This window comes from Crinia signifera, chromosome 6 (genome assembly GCF_055691185.1).
Source record: "Crinia signifera chromosome 6, ASM5569118v1, whole genome shotgun sequence".
In the NCBI taxonomy this organism is placed as follows: domain Eukaryota; kingdom Metazoa; phylum Chordata; class Amphibia; order Anura; family Myobatrachidae; genus Crinia; species Crinia signifera.
In genome coordinates this window covers 110271201-110293420 of record NC_139222.1, presented here as the reverse complement: position 1 = coordinate 110293420, position 22220 = coordinate 110271201, and the positions used below count along the sequence as shown (strand labels likewise).

Below are 22220 nucleotides of genomic sequence, written 5' to 3'. Positions count from 1 at the left end.
TTCTGATGTGTTGTGTTATTTTATTGTGAACAATGGACTGTCTGCAACTTGTAGGCACTACCTTTATTTATTGGATGTGCTGTTTTCCATACCATTAGCCAACTAATAATGGACACCTGATACTCTAATTAAACAAATCTGTTTAGCTACAGAAATGGTAAGAATTTTTGTTAGTAATCTAAAGGCCCATACACATTGGGAGACTTTGAGCTGAAGGCAGCATAGTTTTGACTTTTCAGCTGCTTTCTGCTCAAAAGACACCCAGTGTATATGGGGCAGCGGAGAGCGCTGATGCACACTACCGCATCATCGCTGGTCCAGCCGCTCATCTGCTGGTATTACCAACAGATGAGCAATGGGGTGGACAGCTTTCCATAGCGTCCTGCTAAGGAGAATTGTCCAAACCCAGGAAAATTGCCAAAACTGTTGAAAATCGGCGTGGATCACCCCCCCCCCCCCCCTTGCGGGCTGGCTGTGCTCGCCATGCAGCGGGCAAACTAGTTTATTCTCCCTCTATCGGTGGGAGTGTCGGGATTTCGGTGTCTGGATTCCGACCGCCGGGATTCTAACTGCATCCCAACTAGGATATATATAGAACTATGATACATTGCATGCATTATGTGTAATGTAACCCCACAATCCCCATTCTTAAAATATTGTATAACTATGGACACTTCTCTTTGACAAGTAATATGTTATGATTATAAACGGCACCTGTGCCTGGAATCTAGCTGGCAAACATGGTGGTGTTTCATTGTACCGAATGTCAAAACCAAAAATCGCTTAACATACATGACAAAGCTTTAAAATGTGGTATGTCCCAGAACATGGAAGGCAGGACAGGGGTAAGTATGATAAGCATAGTCACACGTCACACACACCCCATCCCGGCTGGGACACATCTGTGAAATATATTTTATTAATCCAGATTCTGAGCATAAGGACCAGCCCAGTGGCTCCCTGCCTGTCTGACATCGTTCGGCTCCAAAATAAATAAGCGTAGCCAGATATCCCCATCACATCACCCAGCGTCCACCTATGAGACGTCTCCTCCGCCCAATAGAACTGTCGTCACTCCTGGGGACCTGCTGCTGCTGGCGTGTCCGCGTCACTAGTTGCCGGGTCTAAGGCAGGGTCTGCCTCCCACAGCCAATCAGCGCGCTAAACGTCACCGGTCTGGGAAAGGCTGTCCGTAATACGCAGTAAGAAACAGGCTTACGCTCCGCCCCTAGCTTTTAGGTGGGCGGAGCGGCCCGTAGGGTACATAAGAGGTGATAGGGGGCGGTGCTTTGCAGTCTGGGGGATCTTCAGGTGGAAAGGTGCAGGTTGTGGATGTCCAACACAGGCCGCCAACATGAGCTCCGGGACTCCGTACATCGGCAGCAAGATCAGCCTCATCTCGAAGGCTCAGATCCGCTATGAGGGCATTCTGTATACCATCGACACCGAGAACTCCACCGTGGCCCTAGCCAAAGGTACCGAGGGGCTTCCTGGGCCTATGGCTCGTTTAGCAGTGCGAGGTTTTCCAGACATACCTGTTCTCGGGTGTCTCCTCCGTGGAGGTGCTTAGGATTCTGGTAGCATCTGACGTAATGCAGGGTATCCATCCTTCTGCGGCGTCCGTGTGCTAGGGGGCGCTATTGGTCCTGTGACAGGCTGTAGGGGATAGGTGTGCCCGTGTCTTCCTGGTGGGTGGGGGCTACTTATATGATCTGGTAGAGTTAGGGCTCCCCATTTTTCTGCACTTGGCCGTGACTTGCACCCTAGACACTCACACTAAGCCACTCACCTGCAGAGCAGTGTCCACTGGTGACTTGCCTTTACCTATCTGTGTTATCTGCGATTTATTTTACTCTTGTGCTCTATTTATTTATTAATCTGCAGGGTCTTTGTTTTTATGTTTATTCTGTAAACAGTTATGTCCAGAAGAAAGTAATTGCCCATATGGTCATATTCTAGAACAGTGAGTTTTAACTATTTTTGAACTCTTGGTACATCAGTCCCACGGGAACGAAAAAGTATACCTATCGGTACATAAGAAAAAAAATTATCACAGGTAACAAAGTACATTGACCCTTACATGAAAGCATAAGAACCGCGAATAACTGGTGTGGCAATCTCTATCTCTGGTGGCACACATGAGAACACCAGGCACACTATTGTGCCACGGCGCTTTGGTAGAAAACTGCTGTTCTAGAGTTGTTCCAGAAATGATTCAGCGCTTTTAGCACATCTAGTATTACATATTTTGTAATGTTTTGATAAGGTATTAACTATATTTGAAAGTTTTGCCCTGTTCTGTTTGGTGGCTAATTTATGCTTGCCCTTCATGTGTTTTTAAGGGTTTAGAAGTAATATTAGTAACATGTTAAATTGCAGTTTTCTTTTGAAATCCTATAAATTAGTGCGCTCCTTTGGGACTGAAGACCGTCCAACTGACCGCCCAGCACCTCCCCGTGAAGAGGTGTATGAATATATAATTTTCCGAGGTAGTGATATTAAAGATATTACGGTGTGTGAGCCTCCAAAGGCCCAGCATGCATTGCCCCAGGATCCAGCCATTGTCCAGGTATGTAATTGGTTTTTACTTTTCTGCATGCAGAGCAAAAAAATTGTGGTTGTGACACTTAAACCTACTTTATCAATAAGTGATAAAACCTGCTGTGTATGATAAATGGTGCTCTGGTCACATGGCTCCTAGCTGTGTCTTGTGGAAAATTGACAGGAGCTGATTGGCTTGAGCACCATTTATCCCATGTAGTGAGTTAGAACACTCAAGTTCTGTCATTCATTGATAAATGGGCCCTCTTACATTGCTCATTGATCACGTTTTTGTATTGTATACTTGTTTGGCTTAAATCATTGGTGCACTCCTGTTATTTGGTAGACAACGTAGGAGTATTTCTTGAATGACCAAAATGGCAGTACTGTATAGGGTGTTTTCTAGTGTAGATAATGGAGCATTTTTGTTCTGGTAGTGTTAAGGGTCAAGCCAAGTAGATGAGAGTTTTGTGTTGTGAGCTGCTCTAGGAAAATTTGCCCCCCCTTGCAGGTGAAAAGTAGGGAAATGATTTCAGGTGAATGTCTCTAAAGCTAAATGGTGAAGGACAGGTGTGCGGAGGTGTTATATTGATGGGAGAAGCTTCCAGTACACTTAAATTTTGTGGTTCAGAAAGGCTTGCCACCTTTACATGCTTTTCTCCCAGGTCACGTTTTGTAAGACATTAACATTGAATTGGCATTAAAAATTGGATCTCTTTTCTTAAGCGCACAGAACACGTATGAATTTAATGAAGGCAAATAACATCACCTTTCATTGGATTGAATCCATAGATGGTCATGGAGAATTGTGGCACTCTAGCTGTTAAACCCAGCAAGCTCTGCAAAAGATTTGCTATTTGGCAATGCTAATACTTTTGCAGGGCATGCTGGAATGTGTAGTTTAACAGCTGCACTTTCAAGGTTTTTCGTTACTGTCCTAGAATTTCCAGATACTGATGTGTAAGATGGCTATTTAGCTTCCTTTGTCATCTAGGATTAGGGGGCTGATATATTATAGCAGCACTCATGTTGCCATAGTTCATCCAGCTTTGCCTCTTGACTCAGGTGCCTCAGTAGTGATGAGATGTATTAATGGTACTTGTTTCCTAGCACGGAGCCCACGACTTTAATCTTACGCCATCGTTTTGTTCGCATTGCATGCGACCAGATCAGTTGCGATCAAAACGATGATTTAATTGTACATGCACCCTGATGGGTGATTAGTATGTTATATGCCACCGCCACTAACGCCAACACGAAGAGTAGTGAGCCCGTGAGGGGCGGCGGTACGCGTCCTCCGACCTTTTCATACCCCCACTATCCATGTCAGCGTGGAGTTCATTTTATATAGTGTGGCGAGCCACCGAGCCTGAAGCGTGGCGACCGCAGCGATCCCCCGTGAGGGGACGCTGATAACTTCACAAGTATTCCACGGGACTCTCTGCGCTCGCCACACTATATAAACACACTATATAAAATAAACTCCATGCCGACGTGGATAGTGGGGGTATGAAAAGGTCGGAGGACGCGTACCGCCACGCTTCAGGTTGACGTTGATAGTGGTGGTGCATTTAACATAGTAATCACCTATCAGGGTGCCTGTACAATTAGAAATCGCATGCTATTGTAATGGCATGCGATATTAAAATTGAACAGTGCGGCTCTTCGGACCCGAAAATCAGGTCCCATTGCATACCACTAATTAAGGTATGCGATGGGCGCCGTGCTAGGAAACGAGTACTGTATTGACTTTTTGGCTGCTGCAGTGGGTGAGTAAACAGGCCCCATCCGACGCACTTTCTCCTCCTGGCTGGCTCCCCTGGCCACGTGTGATCTAGCAGATATCTCTAGGTCAGTCATATAGCCAGGAGCTTGTCAGCAGCTACTACAGTGGCTGTTAATGGGGCAATGACACCTGATGAAGTTAATAGCTGCAGGTGTCTGAATGGCCAGTGTCACTCATGTTCATACATGAGCTAGTACTCATCTACTTTAGGTATCGTCCCTCATTTAATAGTTACTGCTGGACACTAGCAGCTAACTGAAGCTGCCTAATGGTCTTATATTCCTTAGAAAGCTTGTGTTCTAGACCTGGAACTAGACTTAGAATTTGTCAGTAAAGCAGATTAGTATTAAGTCCCAAACCAATTGCAGGAATAGAAAACTATCCTTAAACATTTTTCTTTGAGGGAAGAACAATGGTGCAGTATTTTATGTATTCATTGCATACTTGAGCGATTTCAGGCATCTGTCACATTTAGGAACAATCTCAATGGGTATTGAGGTCATTAATTGGACTGCAGTCAGTTGAGTTGCTGTGATATCACTGTCCTTCCAGTAGATAGTGTGATGGAGTTGGCCTTGATATTACGCTAGCTGTACAAAGTGACAAATATTTACACAATCTTAAACTTAAGAACTTGGCTTTTATTTTGTTTTATAGCTATCTGTAATGACTAAATTAGCCAATGTAAAATAATTTTCTTGCTCTTAAACTATATTGTATCTAGTCCTCTTTAGGCTCTGCCTCAGCAACGTCATACCAGCCTTCAGTGCCTTACAGCCCATTTAGAGGCATGCCCTCATATGGCCAGCTAGCTGCCTCCTCTCTCCTTAGCCAGCAGTATGCCGCCTCCTTGGGCTTAGGTGAGTTGACCATGTTATAGAACTTGTACACCAGTGAAGCAGAATAAACATCCAAACTGCGCATCTGCCTCCACACGCAGCAGAATTGTTGACTTGCATTTCTCTCAGACCTTTTACCAGTTATTTATATGGACTATACATATCCTGTACCACTTTAGTGACAACTTACGTACTTACCCATTTACAGAATTTCCTGCCCCAGTCCTGCCTATAAAGTACACCTTATGTTTTTTTGTGCGCTGTGTAAGAAACTTAATACAGTTTGCACTGTGGGAGGAAACTCCCAAGAATGGGCAGAACATACAAACTCAGCTGTTAGGGCAGTGGCAGGAATCAAGCTTAAGCAAGTTTTAAAATAAAGTGTATATTGCCTTGCAAAATAATATCCTGGTAATCAAGGCTGTCAATAAGTGAGAATAATAGGGTACTTATGTTAGTTGGGCGCCCACTAATCTATATGCTTAATTTTACGCGTCCCCTAGTGGGGATTGCCACGCTTCAGGCTCGCTATGGTCACCACACTATATAAAATCAACTCCATGCCGACATGGATAGTGGGGTTATGAGCGTACGAACTGCAGTGGTCGCCCAACTAAACTAAGTACCAACAATAGTTTTTAGTAGAGATGTGAAAGTCCAGATTTACCCATATCTCAACATCTTATTTGCCATCAAATGTTTTGGATTCAAAACATGACAACTAATGGCCAATATCCATTCTGACTCTGGTGAATCCAGACCTGCACATCTAGATTGTAGTTAAGTGCAAATACTCCCTTCACTGACAAAGGTGTAACATGTTTTCCAGTCTGCCTTTCTGCAGGATAGATGTAAGACCTCTTTTAGTAGCCTATTGTTAATCAAAGGAAAATTCTGTGCTTTTGCTGTGTAGTCAATGCCCTGCTGCTCCAGACCTGAAGAGAATTTGGCCTAGTTTGGCATCCTTGTACCCAGTGTTAGTGGATGTGTACATTACAGGAGTCATGCTGCGGCCTATTTTAGCTAATTTGGTTGATTTTAGTTGTACTATTGGTGTCTACAAATAGACTGTGTATATAAAAATAAAATGCTTATCCTTTATATATAGGATGAAGCTGCAATAAAGGGGTTATTATTCAGACAACTAACTTATTGGTTTGTAATTGTCTTCAGGCACTATAAATGTTCCCCAGCTCAGTTTTATGTTTCAGTTGTCTACATTTTCTGTAAAGAGAACAATTTTGCCCAGTAGAAATACATGGCAGAACACATACTTAGGTCTGCAGAAGGATAAAATTGTGACAAAGAAGCTTAGATGACTACTCAAACAATGTTTAATATTGACCTATAATGGTCATGTTCATGTTTTTTATATTGTAATTACACCAAATTAAATTGTCTTTGTGGTTTTTGCAGTAATTTATTAGCAATGCTTAATTGTGTCCATAGATTGTTACAATTGAAATTACTTGACCGAAGAAGTCTGGATCATTATACAGTGTCTTGTAGTGACCTGTTAATTAACGCATTACCCTGTCCATGCAGAGAAGCTGGTAAGTCCTTCGGCTTCAGCCGCAGCTTCCAGTTCCTGCTCTTCCCCATCTCCACAGCCTGCAGTGCCGGATCCTGATATATTGGCAGAGCCCCCACACCTCTCTTCAAAGGGTAACATGGCTGTCGTGTTAGCTTCTGCATGTTGCTGTCTTCAATAGTGCATGGTTTAGCAAGTCTGTCTTCCATTAACAAATGCTGTGACTGTTATTGACCATAATCACTGTGCTCTTGTGCCTTTCTGAACTAACTCGTATATGTATCAAGTGCTGATCAAATTCTGTTTTTAAAGTGCACCAGTCACCTAATGGGGTGGGGGGGGGAGATGGCCAGACTGAGCTGAATAGGCTACAAAGCCACAATGAGGTGATTGTGGCTCTGAAGCATTCGTTTCCTAATAGCCCCCAGGCTCCTTGTATGAGCAGTGATGCTCAAGTAGCTAAAAGCAGCTGCCTCTTCTCTGAAGGTGAATGGTGCAAAGGTTCAGCCAGCTAAGACTGCCCACATAAGTAACTCTTGACTTGGCAGGAGTAGCACCATTTGTAAATCCCACTAGTCACTTTGGTGGCCAAAACGGAGCCATATTGCTTTTTCTATTTAATTTAGAATGAGCATTGACCTGGATTGCTCTAAATCTGTAATGTCCAGTATGTGCTATTTATACTATTTATGGCTATTGTACAATAAGTTTTTTTTAAATCCAGTCTGAGTTCATTGGTTTTCAGCATCTGTTATAATGCAGCTGTATGAGCCCTACATTAAATAAGAACTAATGTTAAGGTTTCCCCATGAAGTGGCAAACCTTTCTAACCAGTGCCACTGATGTAAACAGACACCTTCCAGTACCTTAAATATTGCTGCTGTTTAGGAATGACTTTAGTCATGACAGGAGGTCTTTTTGTAAATTGCTTTCTGGACCTATCTAAAATCCTTCATAACGCCTTCTGATTGCTTAGATCGGTTTTGGTGCACCATTCCCTACAGACACTGATCAGCAGAGTTTGTGGCAATGAAGCATTCTATCGTCAAATGACACTTTCTCTCAAATTGAATCTTCAATCAGGTTTCACTTGAACAAGCAGTTCTCCTTTAAATGTCTTGTTTTGGGACAGTCTTTCTTGGAACATGTTCTCAGTAATTAGGCTAATGCATTTTTCAGGCTTGGACTGTCCTTAATTCCTTATCTGTTGTCCAACCTGCCTAAAGCCTTATACACACTAGACAAAGATTGTTCTAAAGGGCCCTTCTGAGCAATATCAAGTATAAATATTTTTTTAATCTAGTGTACACTCGATTGCTAATGATGCACGCTCCTGTGCCTTAACACCACTCCTCTTGTCTGGTCAACATGTTGGTCACTTTGCATTTATAGCCAAGAACCAACCAGTTCCAGTGACATCACTGAACACTATCATTTATACAACTTTTACACCAGAACTCCCAGGTCGCACTCAGGTATTTGGACCCAGCTGCAACCCGGCAGTTCCCTTTTACACCAGCATCCCTGGCATTATGCCGGGTTGGGCGAAGTCAGCCCTGAGCCAGCACTTGGAGATGACCTCTCAAAGCATCAGGACCCCCACGATGCTGATACACTGGGGGCAAGTCCAGCACCCAGGAAAGCTGCTGGGCTGCACCCAGCCTCCATCCATGAGGTGACTGGATTCCACAGAGGCGTCCATCACTTCTTCCCAGCCTCCGCTGCTGTCTTTAAAGTATTGCAGACTGCTGTATACTGCCCCTGCACAACCTCCGGACTGACCACAGGATGCTGTGGTCCAGAGGTATGGGCTCCTCTATTAGTGGAAATGGGTCCCTGGGTCGGATTACTTGGGTTAGCCATTTAGACAGCCCCTGACTCTGGGGAAGCCCAGTGTCTGACACTGAACATTTGCTGGGTGACACCCAGGAAACAGAACTAAGGTTAATTTTTTTTGTTTTCTACACCAAGCCCTTGGCCCAGAGTGGAGCGCTAATAACCCAAGTCGAGGCTCTGGTGTAAAAGGGGTATAGTACCCCTTTCACACCTGAAGCAAACTACCAGGTTAAAGCTTTTCAACCTGGGAATTTGCTGAAAAACACTTTTTTTTTTTTTTTTTTTGTATGGTGTTATAGGGTTAACACAGGACTGGAGTCCTGGCGCTCTGACCCTGGTCAAGAGCAGGTTTGGAGTGTCGGAACTTAAGACCCGTATTGACCCTTTCATACTACAGAAAAATCTGGGTTTTCCAGCAAACTCCTGGGTTGAAAAGCTTTAACATTGTAACATTCAAATGGTGTGAATAGGGGTCAGGCTGCACCAGGAAAAATAACCCACCACTAAAATACTGGGTGGCTGGTGAGAAAGGGGATGACTGCCCCTAGTATAAAGTGTGTATGGGGCTTTAGCCTAAGGATAAGATTTATCACAGCTTGGCCCTAAAGTACCAACAAATTGGTTCCTAGCTATTTTTCTAACAACGTGTAAAGTGACACTTCAGTCTCTGCAAGCTCTGACAAATCTGTCAATCTATTCTAGACTTTTTGTTGTGCTTTTTTTTTTTTTTTTTATCCTTTTGCTGTATAGGCCACCTTTTTTAATCATTGCATGGTTAGTAAAGGTCTGCCAGTGATGTGTATGGTAGCCATCTTTGCTGAACTAATGGCATATAGTGTATACATGAACTAGTGCTACTGTAGGTACATCTTGCTGTTGGTTCAGCCCCAAAATGACTTTAGAGTTCTCAAATGATAACAAACTAGTACTGTGTTAAATTTCAAGGTACTTGTGTAGTTTCATGAAGGCAGTTGTGTAGTGTCCCTGTCAGGATCAGCTTGTGTCTCTGACTGTACGTTCGCACCTAACCAGAGCTTACGCAGTTGGCATAGTCAGTCAGCATTATATGGGAACCATTAACAATTTTTCATCTACCTGACATGACTGGTGTAAATGTGTTCCTGAAACACCCTTAGTCAGTCTGAAGCGTAGCGAGGGGACTCCTTATGCATCCTCCCGACCTGTTCATACCCCCACTATCCACGTCTGCATGTAGTTATTTTCTAAAGTGTGACGAGCCACCGAAGCATGGTGAGCGGACGTGTAAAACGAGGCCGAAGCATGGTGAGCGCAGTGAACCCTGCACATTAATTGATGTGTATTCCGCATGCGCTCACTGTGCTCGCCACACTTCATAAAATAAACTACACGCCGACATGGATAGTGGGGGTATGAACAGGTCTGGAGACCACGTACCCTCACAGGGCTCGCCACGACTCGGGCTGACATGGATAGTGGGTGTTTGAAACGGAGGAATTTGCCTGTATGTAATATGGAGCAAATACGTCCTCTTATTGTGCATGAGACACTTCCGCACCCCCCTTTTGTGCACAAGATGCACACGCTACCAAACCCCTGACCATCTCCCTGAAGCGGGCAGGGTTGCCATACCCTGCCACATAAATTGAGACTCATAAGGTGCGTGTAAGGCAGATGGAGCGCTTCTCCACCGGCACCCGCATGATCGCTTCTCTGCCCTCGTCCGCCAGTGCCGGGGATCTGGTGGCTACCGGCACTGAGGCGCTCACTAAGCTTGCCAGTGACAGCGCTACAGCTCGCGGGGACAGTATGGTCACTACGCTGCCTGACAGACACATTAGGCTACACTGACAGCTCAGCCTGTTGCCATGAAACTACACAAGTCCCATTAAGACAACAAATTCTTACCACAATATTTGAAACTGATACAAGTGGTAGAAAAGGGCAAACCTATAAAGATGGAATTGTTAAAATTACTTTCCTTTGGAAAGGCATTAAGTTGCTCATACACGGTACAATATTTCCTTTACATTTTGAAGTAGACCAGATCGCGTGCAATTTGTATGCGATCTGAAGCTAGTTCAAAAAGCTTGGGCTGCACAGACTTTGTGCTGTGCAATGGGATGCCGTGGGAGCACATATCTCAATGCAGTGTATGGATGCCTTTAGAGTTCCGTGGCTTGTCTCCCTCATGCTTATAATGTAAAATGCAGGATGCACTAATCTATGCTGTGCCTGGAAATACTTTGACTTACTTCCTTTCCTGTCTGCAGCTGGCTTCCCATCTATTCCAGTAAGGAAAAGCCCTATGGTGGAGCAAGCGGTACAGACTGGTCCAGTGGAGAATGTGGTTCAGAAGAAGCTACAGATGGCAAAGGGGCCACCTATGAGGGGGAACAGACAGGGTCAAGCATCAGCCCAGCCTGCAGCAGTTACTGGTAATGCACTTTCTTCTTGCAGTATTACCACATAGGAGCGTTTAAGTATAACTGACATGTCTGCAGCATTACTGGTTGGTATTTGCCAACATCCTGGAGTTCTGGTGTTTTGGCCTTTATAATCATGATTACTGTGTAGATGGACTTGATCATATCACCCCAGGTGATATGCTATACCAGTTCTAAATTAGTAACTAACAGTCTGATTAGTGTTCTGTTCTTACAGCCCTAGCTAATCATTAAAGATCACAGTATCTCAACTAGCAGAATGCTGTAAGTTCTTTCCATAATGTCGCCAGTGCCATGAAAACTGGCTTAGGCGTGGTGAAGCAGTCTGGATAGAGGGCTTCACACTAGGACAGAATTGGATCTTTCAGATCTGCGGAACCTAGTTAAGGTCTATTCCAAATATCAATACTGAATGAAGTGTAAGTACTCTTATGGCTGGAACTAGAGCAGTTCTGCTAGTTGTGGCGTGACCCTAATTTAGGTATTGTGGCTTCTGAACGCCGTCTGACAGATTACAGCCAGCATATCTGGCTTGGAGGGTAAATGAGTTCTACTGAACAGTTTGCAGTTTTGATATATTTAGTCTGTTTTAACTGTTCTTTCAGTACCTCCTACTGCACCGGCACAGAATATGGTGAATGATGAGAACAGAAGGCCCCCAAGACGGCGTTCAGGTGACTAAATTGGACAATGTGATCATGTGATACTACATTGTACCTAAAATGGCGTGTAACCTCGAGTAACTCTGCTCTTGCAGGAGTTCAGGGTGTCAGATAAGAGGTAAAATGTAGACTCTTCCTGCCCAGTAACCATGTATGCAACTGCATTTTGTGGCTTAAACTAATAGTGAATGAATTGGGTGTTTTCACACTGATAGGCCTTGGTCATGCCACTGGTTTCTACAAGTTCAAATGGTTTCTACAATGTGTGGTAACACTTATTTCCTTCCAGAACTTGAATAAGTTCTACACTTGAAGCACTGCTTAATGTGTTTGTTTTACATGCATTAGCTTACAGGTGTGATTATCTGCAGGTAACAGGCGGACAAGGAATCGCTCCCGGGGACAGAGCCGGCCCACAAATGTCAAAGACAATGCCATAAAATTTGATGGGGACTTTGATTTTGAAAGTGCAAATGCTCAGTTTAACAGGGAAGAACTGGACAAAGAATTTAAGGATAAGCTGAACGTCCGAGGTATTTTTAAATGACTTAAGCATTTCTCCTGGTCTAGAGTATGTGTCTTTACAAAAATGGCTTCTGTTACAGATGACAAGCCAGAAAAGGAGGGTGATGAGAAGGGAGATTCTGGGGTAGAAACTCAAAACAGCGATGGAAACCCAGAAGAGGACCCCCTCGGACCAAATATATACTACGACCGATCAAAATCTTTTTTTGATAATATTTCCTCGGAGATGAAGTCAAGGTACACCATGCCAGTTTCAGATTTTTCCACATGACACTAAACTTGCGTAGGTCTGCCCAAAAGGAGAAAGATGGTCAGGATTGACTTAATAAATGGCCAGGCTATTAAGAGCACACTGCATATAAAGACCTTTTTGGACAATCCCTGTTAAATGAGGTTATTTGGAACAGTTTATATTGGCTTTATATTCCTTAGGCCAAAATGCTCATACCCACATTACAACAAAAAGGCAAATAAAGTAATTATTGGCAAATCAGCACAATTGTGGCTCTAGCTATGTTTCAGTAAAGCTATATAAACTGCAATGTTGCAACCACTTTTACACCCAAAATGCTGGGTTTTTTAAGTTAATAGTCTCCTAATGGACATCGCATCAGTCATAGTCTCAAGGTGCCCATACACGGTGCGATTCTAACCAATGCAATGCGTTTTGAACTTTTAAGTTTAAAACATGTTAAAATTGCAACATGTATGGCACCTTGAGACTGTAACTGACTAAAACAATACAGCATGTTGTAGTCTAAAAGTCACTTAAACTTTACTAGAGGCATCTGATCATATTTCATAGTCCATCTTGCAAATTCAGCTCTGCCAGTTCACTGTTCTAAAAGTCAATGATGTGATTTTTTTTTTTTTTTTTTTCCCCTCATGTTTACAAGTTGCACTTGCCTGAAATGTAGTTAAAATTTAGTGTCCTATCCTTAAACTTTGCCTGAGGGGGGGAAAGGGAGCTCTTCCTCTTAAATGATCATAAACTGAACAGCCTATGATCATTTATTTCAGTGGTTCCCAAACTGTGCCTAGGTGCCCTGGGTTGGCTGTCCCAGAAAAACTAAAAGTTATGATGTAATTGGGGGGGGGGGGAAATGGTGCTTGTGGCCTCTAATCACAAAATATGTTGACATACAGAAGCATGTGTTGACACTCGCATAACTGAACCCAAGGGTATCCTATAAACACAATTTACTTAATTTAATATGAATCTTTTGGCCTAGGGGTGTCATGAAAAGAATTCTGATACTCTCGGGTGCTATTATTAGTTTTCTAACCACTGCCCTATTTCCAATGTAAGCTCTTAAACTGCCACCCTACCATAAAGTACAAAAGTTGCATTTAAAAGAGGGAGGAGTGACATATGGTGAATTAAATCCTTATCATACATTAAGCCTGGTGGAGATTAAAGGCAGTATTCAATATGGCCGTTGAGGGGGTTAAACGGCGGATCACTGAAAACAAGCGACCCTCAAAGTTTAACCCCTGCACCAGCCACTCGCCATATTCAATGTTCCGGGGGAACCCCCTGTCAGATGACGGCAAGGATTCTCCCAAACAGCGAGGTTCGTGGCTAATGCAGGGAACCCACTGCATTTAGCAACAAACCTTGCTGTTCTGGCAGCCACACATGCTGTTTCTACATCTCTGTATAAACCCATCGATATGGAAATGGCGCGTGCAGTCAGCACTACTCACAAAAACCATAGAATATACCCCATAGTGGAAGGTCATGATGACCAGTTGTCTATTTTTGAAAAAATAACTTAGGCGTTAATTGGCTGATGCGTTATAGCCTTCCACTTTCTCTTCACCAAATACATCTGCCCCATATCTGGTAGTAAGCAGAAGCGAGCTGACTACATATCCCCCTTCTAAATACAGATATGAAAGTTGTCCAAAGCAGCCAGCTGTCTTCTGTCGCTTATCAAGCCGTCTATATAATGACTAATTGGTTGCTCTTGGAAACTTCAGTGAACTCTAACACTTTATGCCTCATTTAGTGTTTATATAAAATTATAATAACCTTTTTTTAAATGTAAAACCAGATGCAGTTTATAAGCATTTTTAACCCTTTGAGTGCCAACATTGCTGGGAGATCTAAAAAATCCACTAAATAGAACCGCATCACTCACAGCCAAACTTAATGTGTTCCATGTTTAGGAGCCAATTGACCATTAGCTCCTTAACGTGAAACAGACAAATGGTAATTCAGACAAATTGGATAACTGCTTTTGTCCATTTTCCAGCTTTTGGAGGAAATTGTTGATTGTAATTTTATTCCCAGAGATTTTCAGACTTTCATTCTAACCAGCTAGATTAGAAAGATTAACCTTATAGTGTTTATGGGCCTTTAAGGTGTGATCATTTAGTTAATGTGGTTAGGATTGTCTTGTGCTGGTAGTGTAGCTTTAAGCTGGGAATACACATTGCTTTATCGGTCTGGTGGAAACGAAAATCTATATTCGCATATGAGCCAATTACAATTAACGTTTGCTCCCAAATGTTGACAAAGACAATTGCTTGGATAAAATTAGGTTTATCAGCTTTAAACAGTTTGACCATTGTCTGTGTTCCAGTGTTTGGGAGCAGATTTTTGAATTTCCTTAGCTCCCATACTTCAACACTTTTTTTGTTTCTCACCATTTGACAGATTTCTGTAGGTGTAATCAGCTTTAAGATGAGTACAGATTTCGGGCTAGCACATTCTATTTTGAATCACTGCACCATATTGCATAATCAGATCTATTTTGTTCTTCCCAGCACCACTGGGCCAAAAATTTGGCAATCAAAAAAGCATTGAAACAGAAGCAACCACCGCGCTGGTTTATTCATAAATAATTGACATGAATAATTTGAATTGGTCTTGGACCACCAATCTGTGGCACCCCTGCAAGTGTCCTGATGCACCCCAGGGAGACACGGCACACAAATTGGGAACCACTGTTCTAGTGGGGAAAAAAATCTGGGAAAGCTGGACAGCAGACCAGTCAAATTGGTTGAAGCTGTTTGGAATAAATCCAATTGTTTTTTTATTATAATTAAGTGTTTGGTAGCAAATGGTTGGGTGTCCTTTGCTCCCATACATTGCCATAATTTTGTTCTCACCAGATTGGGTACACAGATTTCTGTCCAGCTTTACTTACCTTGTCCTCCAGAATGTTCTGGTAACTCAAATATACTAGTGGCTTGCCAACAACTGCCCTCTTTCTAATTTCATTAGACTTAAGTCTTTAATGTTAAAGTCTCTGCTTGGTGTCTTTAAAATGGTAGTGCATTTCAAAAATCCAGTACATGGTCAAGAGCTTAAAATATCCTTCTTATATAGGCGTACTACATGGGCGGAGGAGAAAAAGCTGAACACTGAAACTTTTGGCGTTTCTGGAAGATTCCGTCGAGGCCGCAGCTTTCGTGGTGGATTCAGGGGAGGAAGGGGTGGAGCTGCTCCTAGAAGAAACCAGACGACGCAGAGAGCTGGCACTGGGAGGGTGTGAAGAACTCTGCTAAATGGACAGAAGGGGTTTGTGTCCCTAGACAAACTTGTCTTCCACAACTTTTCTCTCCCTGCCGCCCCCCTCCCCCCAATCCCACTGCATTGTAGCAGTTCTGTGACCCTGCACTGGGCAGGATAGATTCTGCATCGCTTTCATCCATGTAACACTGGTTTGTGTAAGCCACAGACCAGCCAGCACAAGGTGCATGTGCATATAGGAGAGGCATAAGCAGTGCCGCATCTATACAAGGGAATATGTGGCACTTATGTTGAGGTGAGCAGTTATAATTTGAACCCCAAATGGAAGGAATTTCCTTTCTTTTACATGTATACTTTTTGTATGTTTCAGCAGCCCACATCTCCCTTTATTTAATTGAGGAGGGGGTTTTATTGCCTTTTTGTTGTCTGCTCAGACGAGCAGTCTGCTCACCCTTTTGGTTCTGTACACAAGACCTATATTTGGGCCATCACTTAAGTTTTTAGTAGGGAAATGCACTGTACCAAAACAGGCTTATGGGTGGTGGGCAATTATTTTACCCCCTCCACTTTATATAGTTTTTTTGTTTTCCCTTAAGTCAAAGCCCTTCATTTTGTCACATGCAAGAATAGAAAGTAACCTGTGTGCTATACAGATTAACATGGGCTCAAACACTGGCTACTGATTGCTATCTAGCTGCTGTAGTTATATGCCAGGGGCAGACTGCCTGTCAGCAGTTAGAGCTGACCACCTGTTAAAAGGTTAGCTTTAATGAATGTCTCACATGTTGTGCACCTCAAGCCGAATTCTGCCAAAACAGCATGTCTCCTGAGCAATTATCTAGAGAAACATGCTACAGGTTTGCATGAAATAGGTCTACATTGTGGTGTTTGTTTTTTTTGTTTTTTGTGATGCACTTGCCCAGTATTGTCAAATTCTGCAAATGACAATTTTTAAGTTATTCATGAAGTTTAATTGAAAAGAGTCTTTATTTTTGTAGAATTCTGGTGCTGATAACCAGTAGCCCATTGGGATGTGATTTACGCTGTAATCTACCAATAAATCTACAAACCTTTCATTTGCAGTGGGGTTTTATTTGCAGTGGGGTTTTAATCTGATTTGGAGCAATCTTGACTTCCATTATCTAACTGAAGTTTGCCTTCTGTTTAATCTGGGCACACAATATACAATTTGCAGCACAATCGATATATTGTGACCTATTAGTCAAACTATGTAGACCAGGGGTGGCCAAACCTGTCCTCAAGATCTACCAACTGCGCATGTTTCCCAGGCAACCTGTGGATCTATAGTAGGAATGAATGCAGCAGGTTTTTAAAATGTGATGGTAATGACTACAGCTGTGCACCAGCTAGGTAACCTGGAAAATGTGGACTGGTTTGGCCACCCCTGGTGTAGACCGTATTAACTGAATTATATTGCTAATCTTCAGTGACCTGACCTAGCCAAATATGCAATTGACTGCATGTTCAGACAACAGGTGGAATTGTTAATGACCCACAGGAGTGTACATCAGTAACTATAGTGCAACGATCATGCATAAAGGATATCCATGATCGTTGTTTTGCGAAAATAGCATGGTGTACTCCACTTTACTCACACCTAAGTTCATACTGTTAATAGAATGTATGTCCTTTTCTACAGACTACAACTTGTCTAATGCTGTGTACACATGGTGAGATTTGACATTAGATTTTCAATATATAGTCAAAATCGTATGCAGATCGCATAGGTTTTTGCCTTCGCGATCCCGTGACTGCACAAATCGAAACCCAGACATGGCTGCAATGACTATATAAGGTAAATTGAATGTAGATTGTATTGTATGTGAATAGTACAGAATTGGCAAAGATTGAAGTAAGATTTCAGTGCTATGCAAATTGGGAATCTCACCATGTGTACTCACCATTACTTTAAAACTGTATCAAGAAGCACCATTTAAATGCTCCTCCTTCTAACCAGAACATACCTACTGAACAGAAACTTTCTGACAGGGAAAATCACTTATTGCATGCTAAAAATTAGAAGTGATCATCTAAAATTCATAACTGATATATCCCCTTTTATGATTGTATTGGTATCTTTGTTAAAGACCAGAATTCTGCTATCTAAAAATAGGTTGGCAAACAAGAATACTTGAGACAGTGCAGGCCATTTATGTTTAGCACGGATGCCAGTAAAATATACTAACATTACTGGTAATCTTGTGATTTTTTTTTTTTTTTTTTTTTTTTTTCTAATGCTAGATATCAATATTTTTGTTAGGTTTGGTGAACAGGACTATTTTCTTCTTTATGCAATACAAGTTTATCGACTCATGCGATAGTTGATGGGAAACACATCAATTGCCTCAGGGACTTTCTCTTTGGCCTGGAAATTCTCAATGAAGGATGACCACTTTTTACCCCTGACAACTGCATACAAAAGTTGGTAGACCCATTTTTAAATGTAGTGTGCCATTTTTAAATGTAGTGTGCATGTATAATTTGGAAATGAAAGAGCTAGAAACTAATTTCCTGCTTAAAGGTGTGTACACAAAGGGGCAATTTTGTGCAAAATCGTGGGAAATATGGTCGCTGAGCGACCATTTTGCCCGCAATGGGAGTGTGCACCGGCGATATATCGCTGGGTGCGCACTCCTGTTTTTGCCCATGTGGTGATCACTGGTCGCAGGAACATGCTCCTGCGACCAGCTGATTGCTACTGCTGGGCTCCCCCCGGCAGTTTCTTTTTCATCAGCGACCATCTCTGGTCGCTGAGAAACTGAGCAATATATTGCTCAGCAATATATGGCTGAGCAATACATCTCCCCTGTGTGTACACAGCATTAGTCACAATGTTTACCCAATGTTACCATTGTGACCTGGGAATTTAACCTGGGTTAGGTGTAAAAAGGCAACCTGGGTTTTCCAACCGCTCATTCACTTATGTGTTTTTGGGTGACTTTATTAAGCATCTGTACAATGAAGTATTGGAATTATCCCAGGTCCAGCCAGAGCATGAACAAGGCTTGAAAGGTATCTCACAACATTGTATTTAATTAAAGATAAAAGCCCTCATACTAGTTTTCAAAAGGTTTTGTTGGATTGGGCTGAGAAATTTGGTGTAAACAGATAATCACGGGTGTTTGATACTAAATCCATGGTCCTGCACGCATCGGGACCAAAGATTGAACCTGCTAAGCAAAGGATAAAGTGGAATGTGATCCATCAATGGCATACTGTGTGTGCGCTTCAGATTCCCTTGGCCTTCCCAAGAATCTTTTCACCTGCAATAAATTGATCTGGCACTTTGTTCCTTTTTTGCATCCAGAGGTGCTGGGGTTGTTCCTGTGAAAACAGGTCTGACTTGTGGTTTAGAATTTGGACAAGTATATGGGGGCTTTAGGGTTTTCAGTGAAGAATCAATTGGGCTGTTTAACTTCACTGAAACTATTTCCTTCACTCATCTGGACAACTCTTCTAACTGAACATTTCCTTTCAACCATGGAATGAGAACCAGGATATGGCATGTGCGTGCTGACTGCTGTTCAGAGACAGGCAGTCTCAGAAGAGGAGTAGAAGTAAAGAACTCTTATCAATAGGCTACTAACAAATATTGCTGGAAGTTTTGTTTGACTAACATGTAAAAACTGCTGGCTAAAAGTGACTTCATTTACTCTCTTGTATTAATCTGAACACAAAGTGATAAGTAATGTGGGGATTCAGGTGGATAATTAATCCAGGGGTCTTTCTTTTGAAATGTCCTGATGGAATTGTAGCTGGTTTCTGAAATGAACTTTATAGATTAAATACAATATTCTGGAAAGTCCACAGGTCGGTGAATTCAACAACACCTAACAGTTGTTTTTTAAGTTAAAACTGATGGTGGTAATGAATAGGTGAGTATTGCCACCTGTTGGCATAGATTGAATATCCCCTAAGTTTTTATTTCCAAGGCACCAGGGGGATGAGGATATGGTTAGAAACTCTTTAAAAATAGATTATTTTGGTGAAATTTGGTGCTCCAATATAACTTATGCTCTAAAAAAAGAGGTGGAAATGTAGATGTGTTATGATAAATTGCTCAAATACTGGAAAATGGATAAGAATGACTATTTGGTTTAATTTGTTAAATCAAACCAATTTATCTAAATTACCATTGTTAGTTTTTCCAGCATTTGGGAGCAAATGGTTGAGTCTCAAATGTTCCCACACATTGGCAAATTACTCTCCAATATGGACAGAAATCTGTAGGTATGTACCCAGCATTACTCAGGTACTTTGATAACTAACTTATCTTCTCTTAAGATATGGTTGTGCAATAAGCAGCTCTTCAGCACCTGTGGAACTATTTTATCTAGTACGCACTCTGCAAAACTAAGGCAGGCCATACTGGGATTCATTGTGCCACTACCCTTGCTTTTACAGAACGCTATGGTAAATACCATTTACAAATCTTGATCCAATGAAGTCTCCTCCTCCCGGAAAATAAATCTTGCCCAGGATTAGATGCAGCAACAGGGGCCACCTGAAATAGCTGACATGCTGCTTTCACTCCTGCACCACCATACCATACCATCCACCATACTATGTCAGTGTGCACCTTCACCTGTCTTCCCCCCTGGGATTGCCTTTCTCTCTCTTGCTGCTGCCTCTGGTCTGGGGAGCTCGAGCAAGGGCCCTGTACAATTCAGCAGGCACACAACTCGTCCACCTGATCATGTGCAACCCCGCACCAGTGATGAGTGCTATGTGCGGGATGCTGGGCACACTAAGCAGGGCTCACATTGTGCCTGTGCAGCCTTAAACGGGGTGGGGTGAGTTTGGATTGGGGGGAGTTTGTATATTCTCCCCGTGCTTGTGGTGGTTTCCTCCCACATTCCAAAAATATATACTGGGAAGTTATTTGGGTCCTAACCAATAAATCCTGGAATGTCTGTGTGTGCGTGTACATGTGGTAGGGAATATAGATTGTAAGCTCCACTGGAGCAGGGACTGATGTGAATGTTTTGGGGGGGGTGGTTGTTTGTAATTATCCGCACAGACACACTATAATATTTTTTATTCAGTTGTTTCCAGACTTTCTAAGTGTTCTAAACTCCTATAGTTTCTGGAGGTGCTCCCTGGGAATATTATGATACATATTGAAGAAAAGGATTCCCAATTCGAGGCACTCATTCAACTGATATCAAGTGTATTGATTCCCGTTGAGAGTATCCACCGACAAGTTCAATGTTAAAATATGCCTTTTATTTATACTGATTAAAAATAGCTGCAAGCCAGCGAAATATAGACAAACATATAGAAGTGCAAATTAATGGAAAATAAAGTGATTAAAACGTTGCACTGTGTTATTGTTGTGTTTTGTTCTGCCTATCTCTTATACCCCTTTCAAATCGCACTTTTAAAACGGTATATTGCCGTTTTTTTTCCATTTTAAAACGTTTAAGGCTGCAATGTGAAAGTGCCAGAGTTGATTTACCGGTTAAAGTTAACTGGTATTTCAACACGGTTAAAAAGCAGAGTCCTACACGTTTTAAAGCCGTTTTTTTTGGCAGTTTGAACAGCTCTATTACAATGGATTTAAACGTGTCCCTTGGGGTTCAATGTTTGAATGGTATTAAATGATTTTTAAAATGGTTTTCACCTGCAATGTGAAAGGTCGCAAGGCTCTGACCCGTTTTAAAGTCCCATTTAAGAATACCGTGTCATTACCCATTTCTGCAATGTGAAAGCAGTATTCGTATAACCTGTGAAGGTTTTCTGGTATTGTGGTTGTAGATGAAGTTACTGTATGGTTGTAACAATGTTGCTAAATGTTTGGTATCAGACCATTGCAATACATTTTAACCACAGTGTTTTAACTGTATGTAGTAACCTCTCTTATCCACTGTCTGTGTGATCTTGAGTATAAATCGCTGCAGACCCTCCAATCTAATATGTTGGTAGGTGGCTCTATTGTGCTTGGTTGTACTGTATACATCATTAAGTATAGCGCTGTAAATTACAGTACAACCAAGCACAATAGAGCCACCTACCAACATATTAGATTGGAGGGTCTGCAGCGATTTATACTCAAGATCACACAGACAGTGGATAAGAGAGGTTACCACATACAGTTAAAAAACACTGTGGTTAAAATGTATTGCAATGGTCTGAAATCAAACATTTAGCAACATTGTTACAACCATACAGTAACTTCATCTACAACCACAATACCAGAAAACCTTAACAGGTTATACTAATGCTGCTTTCCCACTGCAGACCCGTTTTAAGTTACAGGTAATCTTAAACGGTATTTAGCATTCCCACTGCAGCAGATTAGTTTCAAATGCCATTTAAGTACCATTCCCATTGCAGGTAAAACGTTTTAGCTCTTCAAAACGTTTTTACAGCACAAATGATGCCCCTTTCAGACCGCACTTTGTAAACGGTATATTGCCGTTTTTTTACCGTTTTAAAACGGTAATGTGTGCGGTCTGAAAGGTGCAGGACCACTTAACCGGTTAGAAAAAAACGTTTTTTTCTAACCGGTTAAAATGCAGGGTCCTACCCGTTTTAGAACCGGTATTTTAGGCTCAAAATCGGTTCTGAAA

The 22220-nt window shown here is 42.2% G+C and overlaps 1 protein-coding gene across 3 annotated transcripts; it reads left to right on the top strand.

Moving 5' to 3' along the window:
• Positions 1-1274: 1274 nt before the first annotated feature.
• LSM14B (LSM family member 14B) lies at positions 1275-16701 on the top strand. Of its 3 annotated transcripts, XM_083146818.1 has the most exons (9): positions 1276-1475; positions 2406-2569; positions 5052-5187; positions 6712-6831; positions 10786-10950; positions 11565-11633; positions 11993-12154; positions 12227-12383; positions 15484-16701. In XM_083146818.1, exons 1-9 carry the CDS (start codon positions 1355-1357, stop codon positions 15647-15649), a joined length of 1260 nt encoding a protein of 419 aa, XP_083002944.1. In that variant the 5' UTR covers positions 1276-1354; the 3' UTR covers positions 15650-16701. The 3 variants fall into 3 exon arrangements, with proteins under 3 accessions (XP_083002946.1, XP_083002944.1, XP_083002945.1); XM_083146820.1 differs by lacking the exon at positions 6712-6831 and having other exon boundaries at positions 1275-1475; XM_083146819.1 differs by lacking the exon at positions 11565-11633 and having other exon boundaries at positions 1277-1475.
• The last annotated feature ends 5519 nt before the right edge of the window (positions 16702-22220 follow it).

Coding starts and splice junctions, on each gene's coding strand:
- LSM14B (XM_083146818.1), top strand. CDS start 1,355: ATGAGCTCCGGGACTCCGTACATCGGCAGCAAGATCAGCCTCATCTCG. Junction 2,570..5,051: donor AGGATCCAGCCATTGTCCAG/GTATGTAATTGG, acceptor TATTGTATCTAG/TCCTCTTTAGGCTCTGCCTC. Junction 5,188..6,711: donor TGCCGCCTCCTTGGGCTTAG/GTGAGTTGACCA, acceptor CTGTCCATGCAG/AGAAGCTGGTAAGTCCTTCG.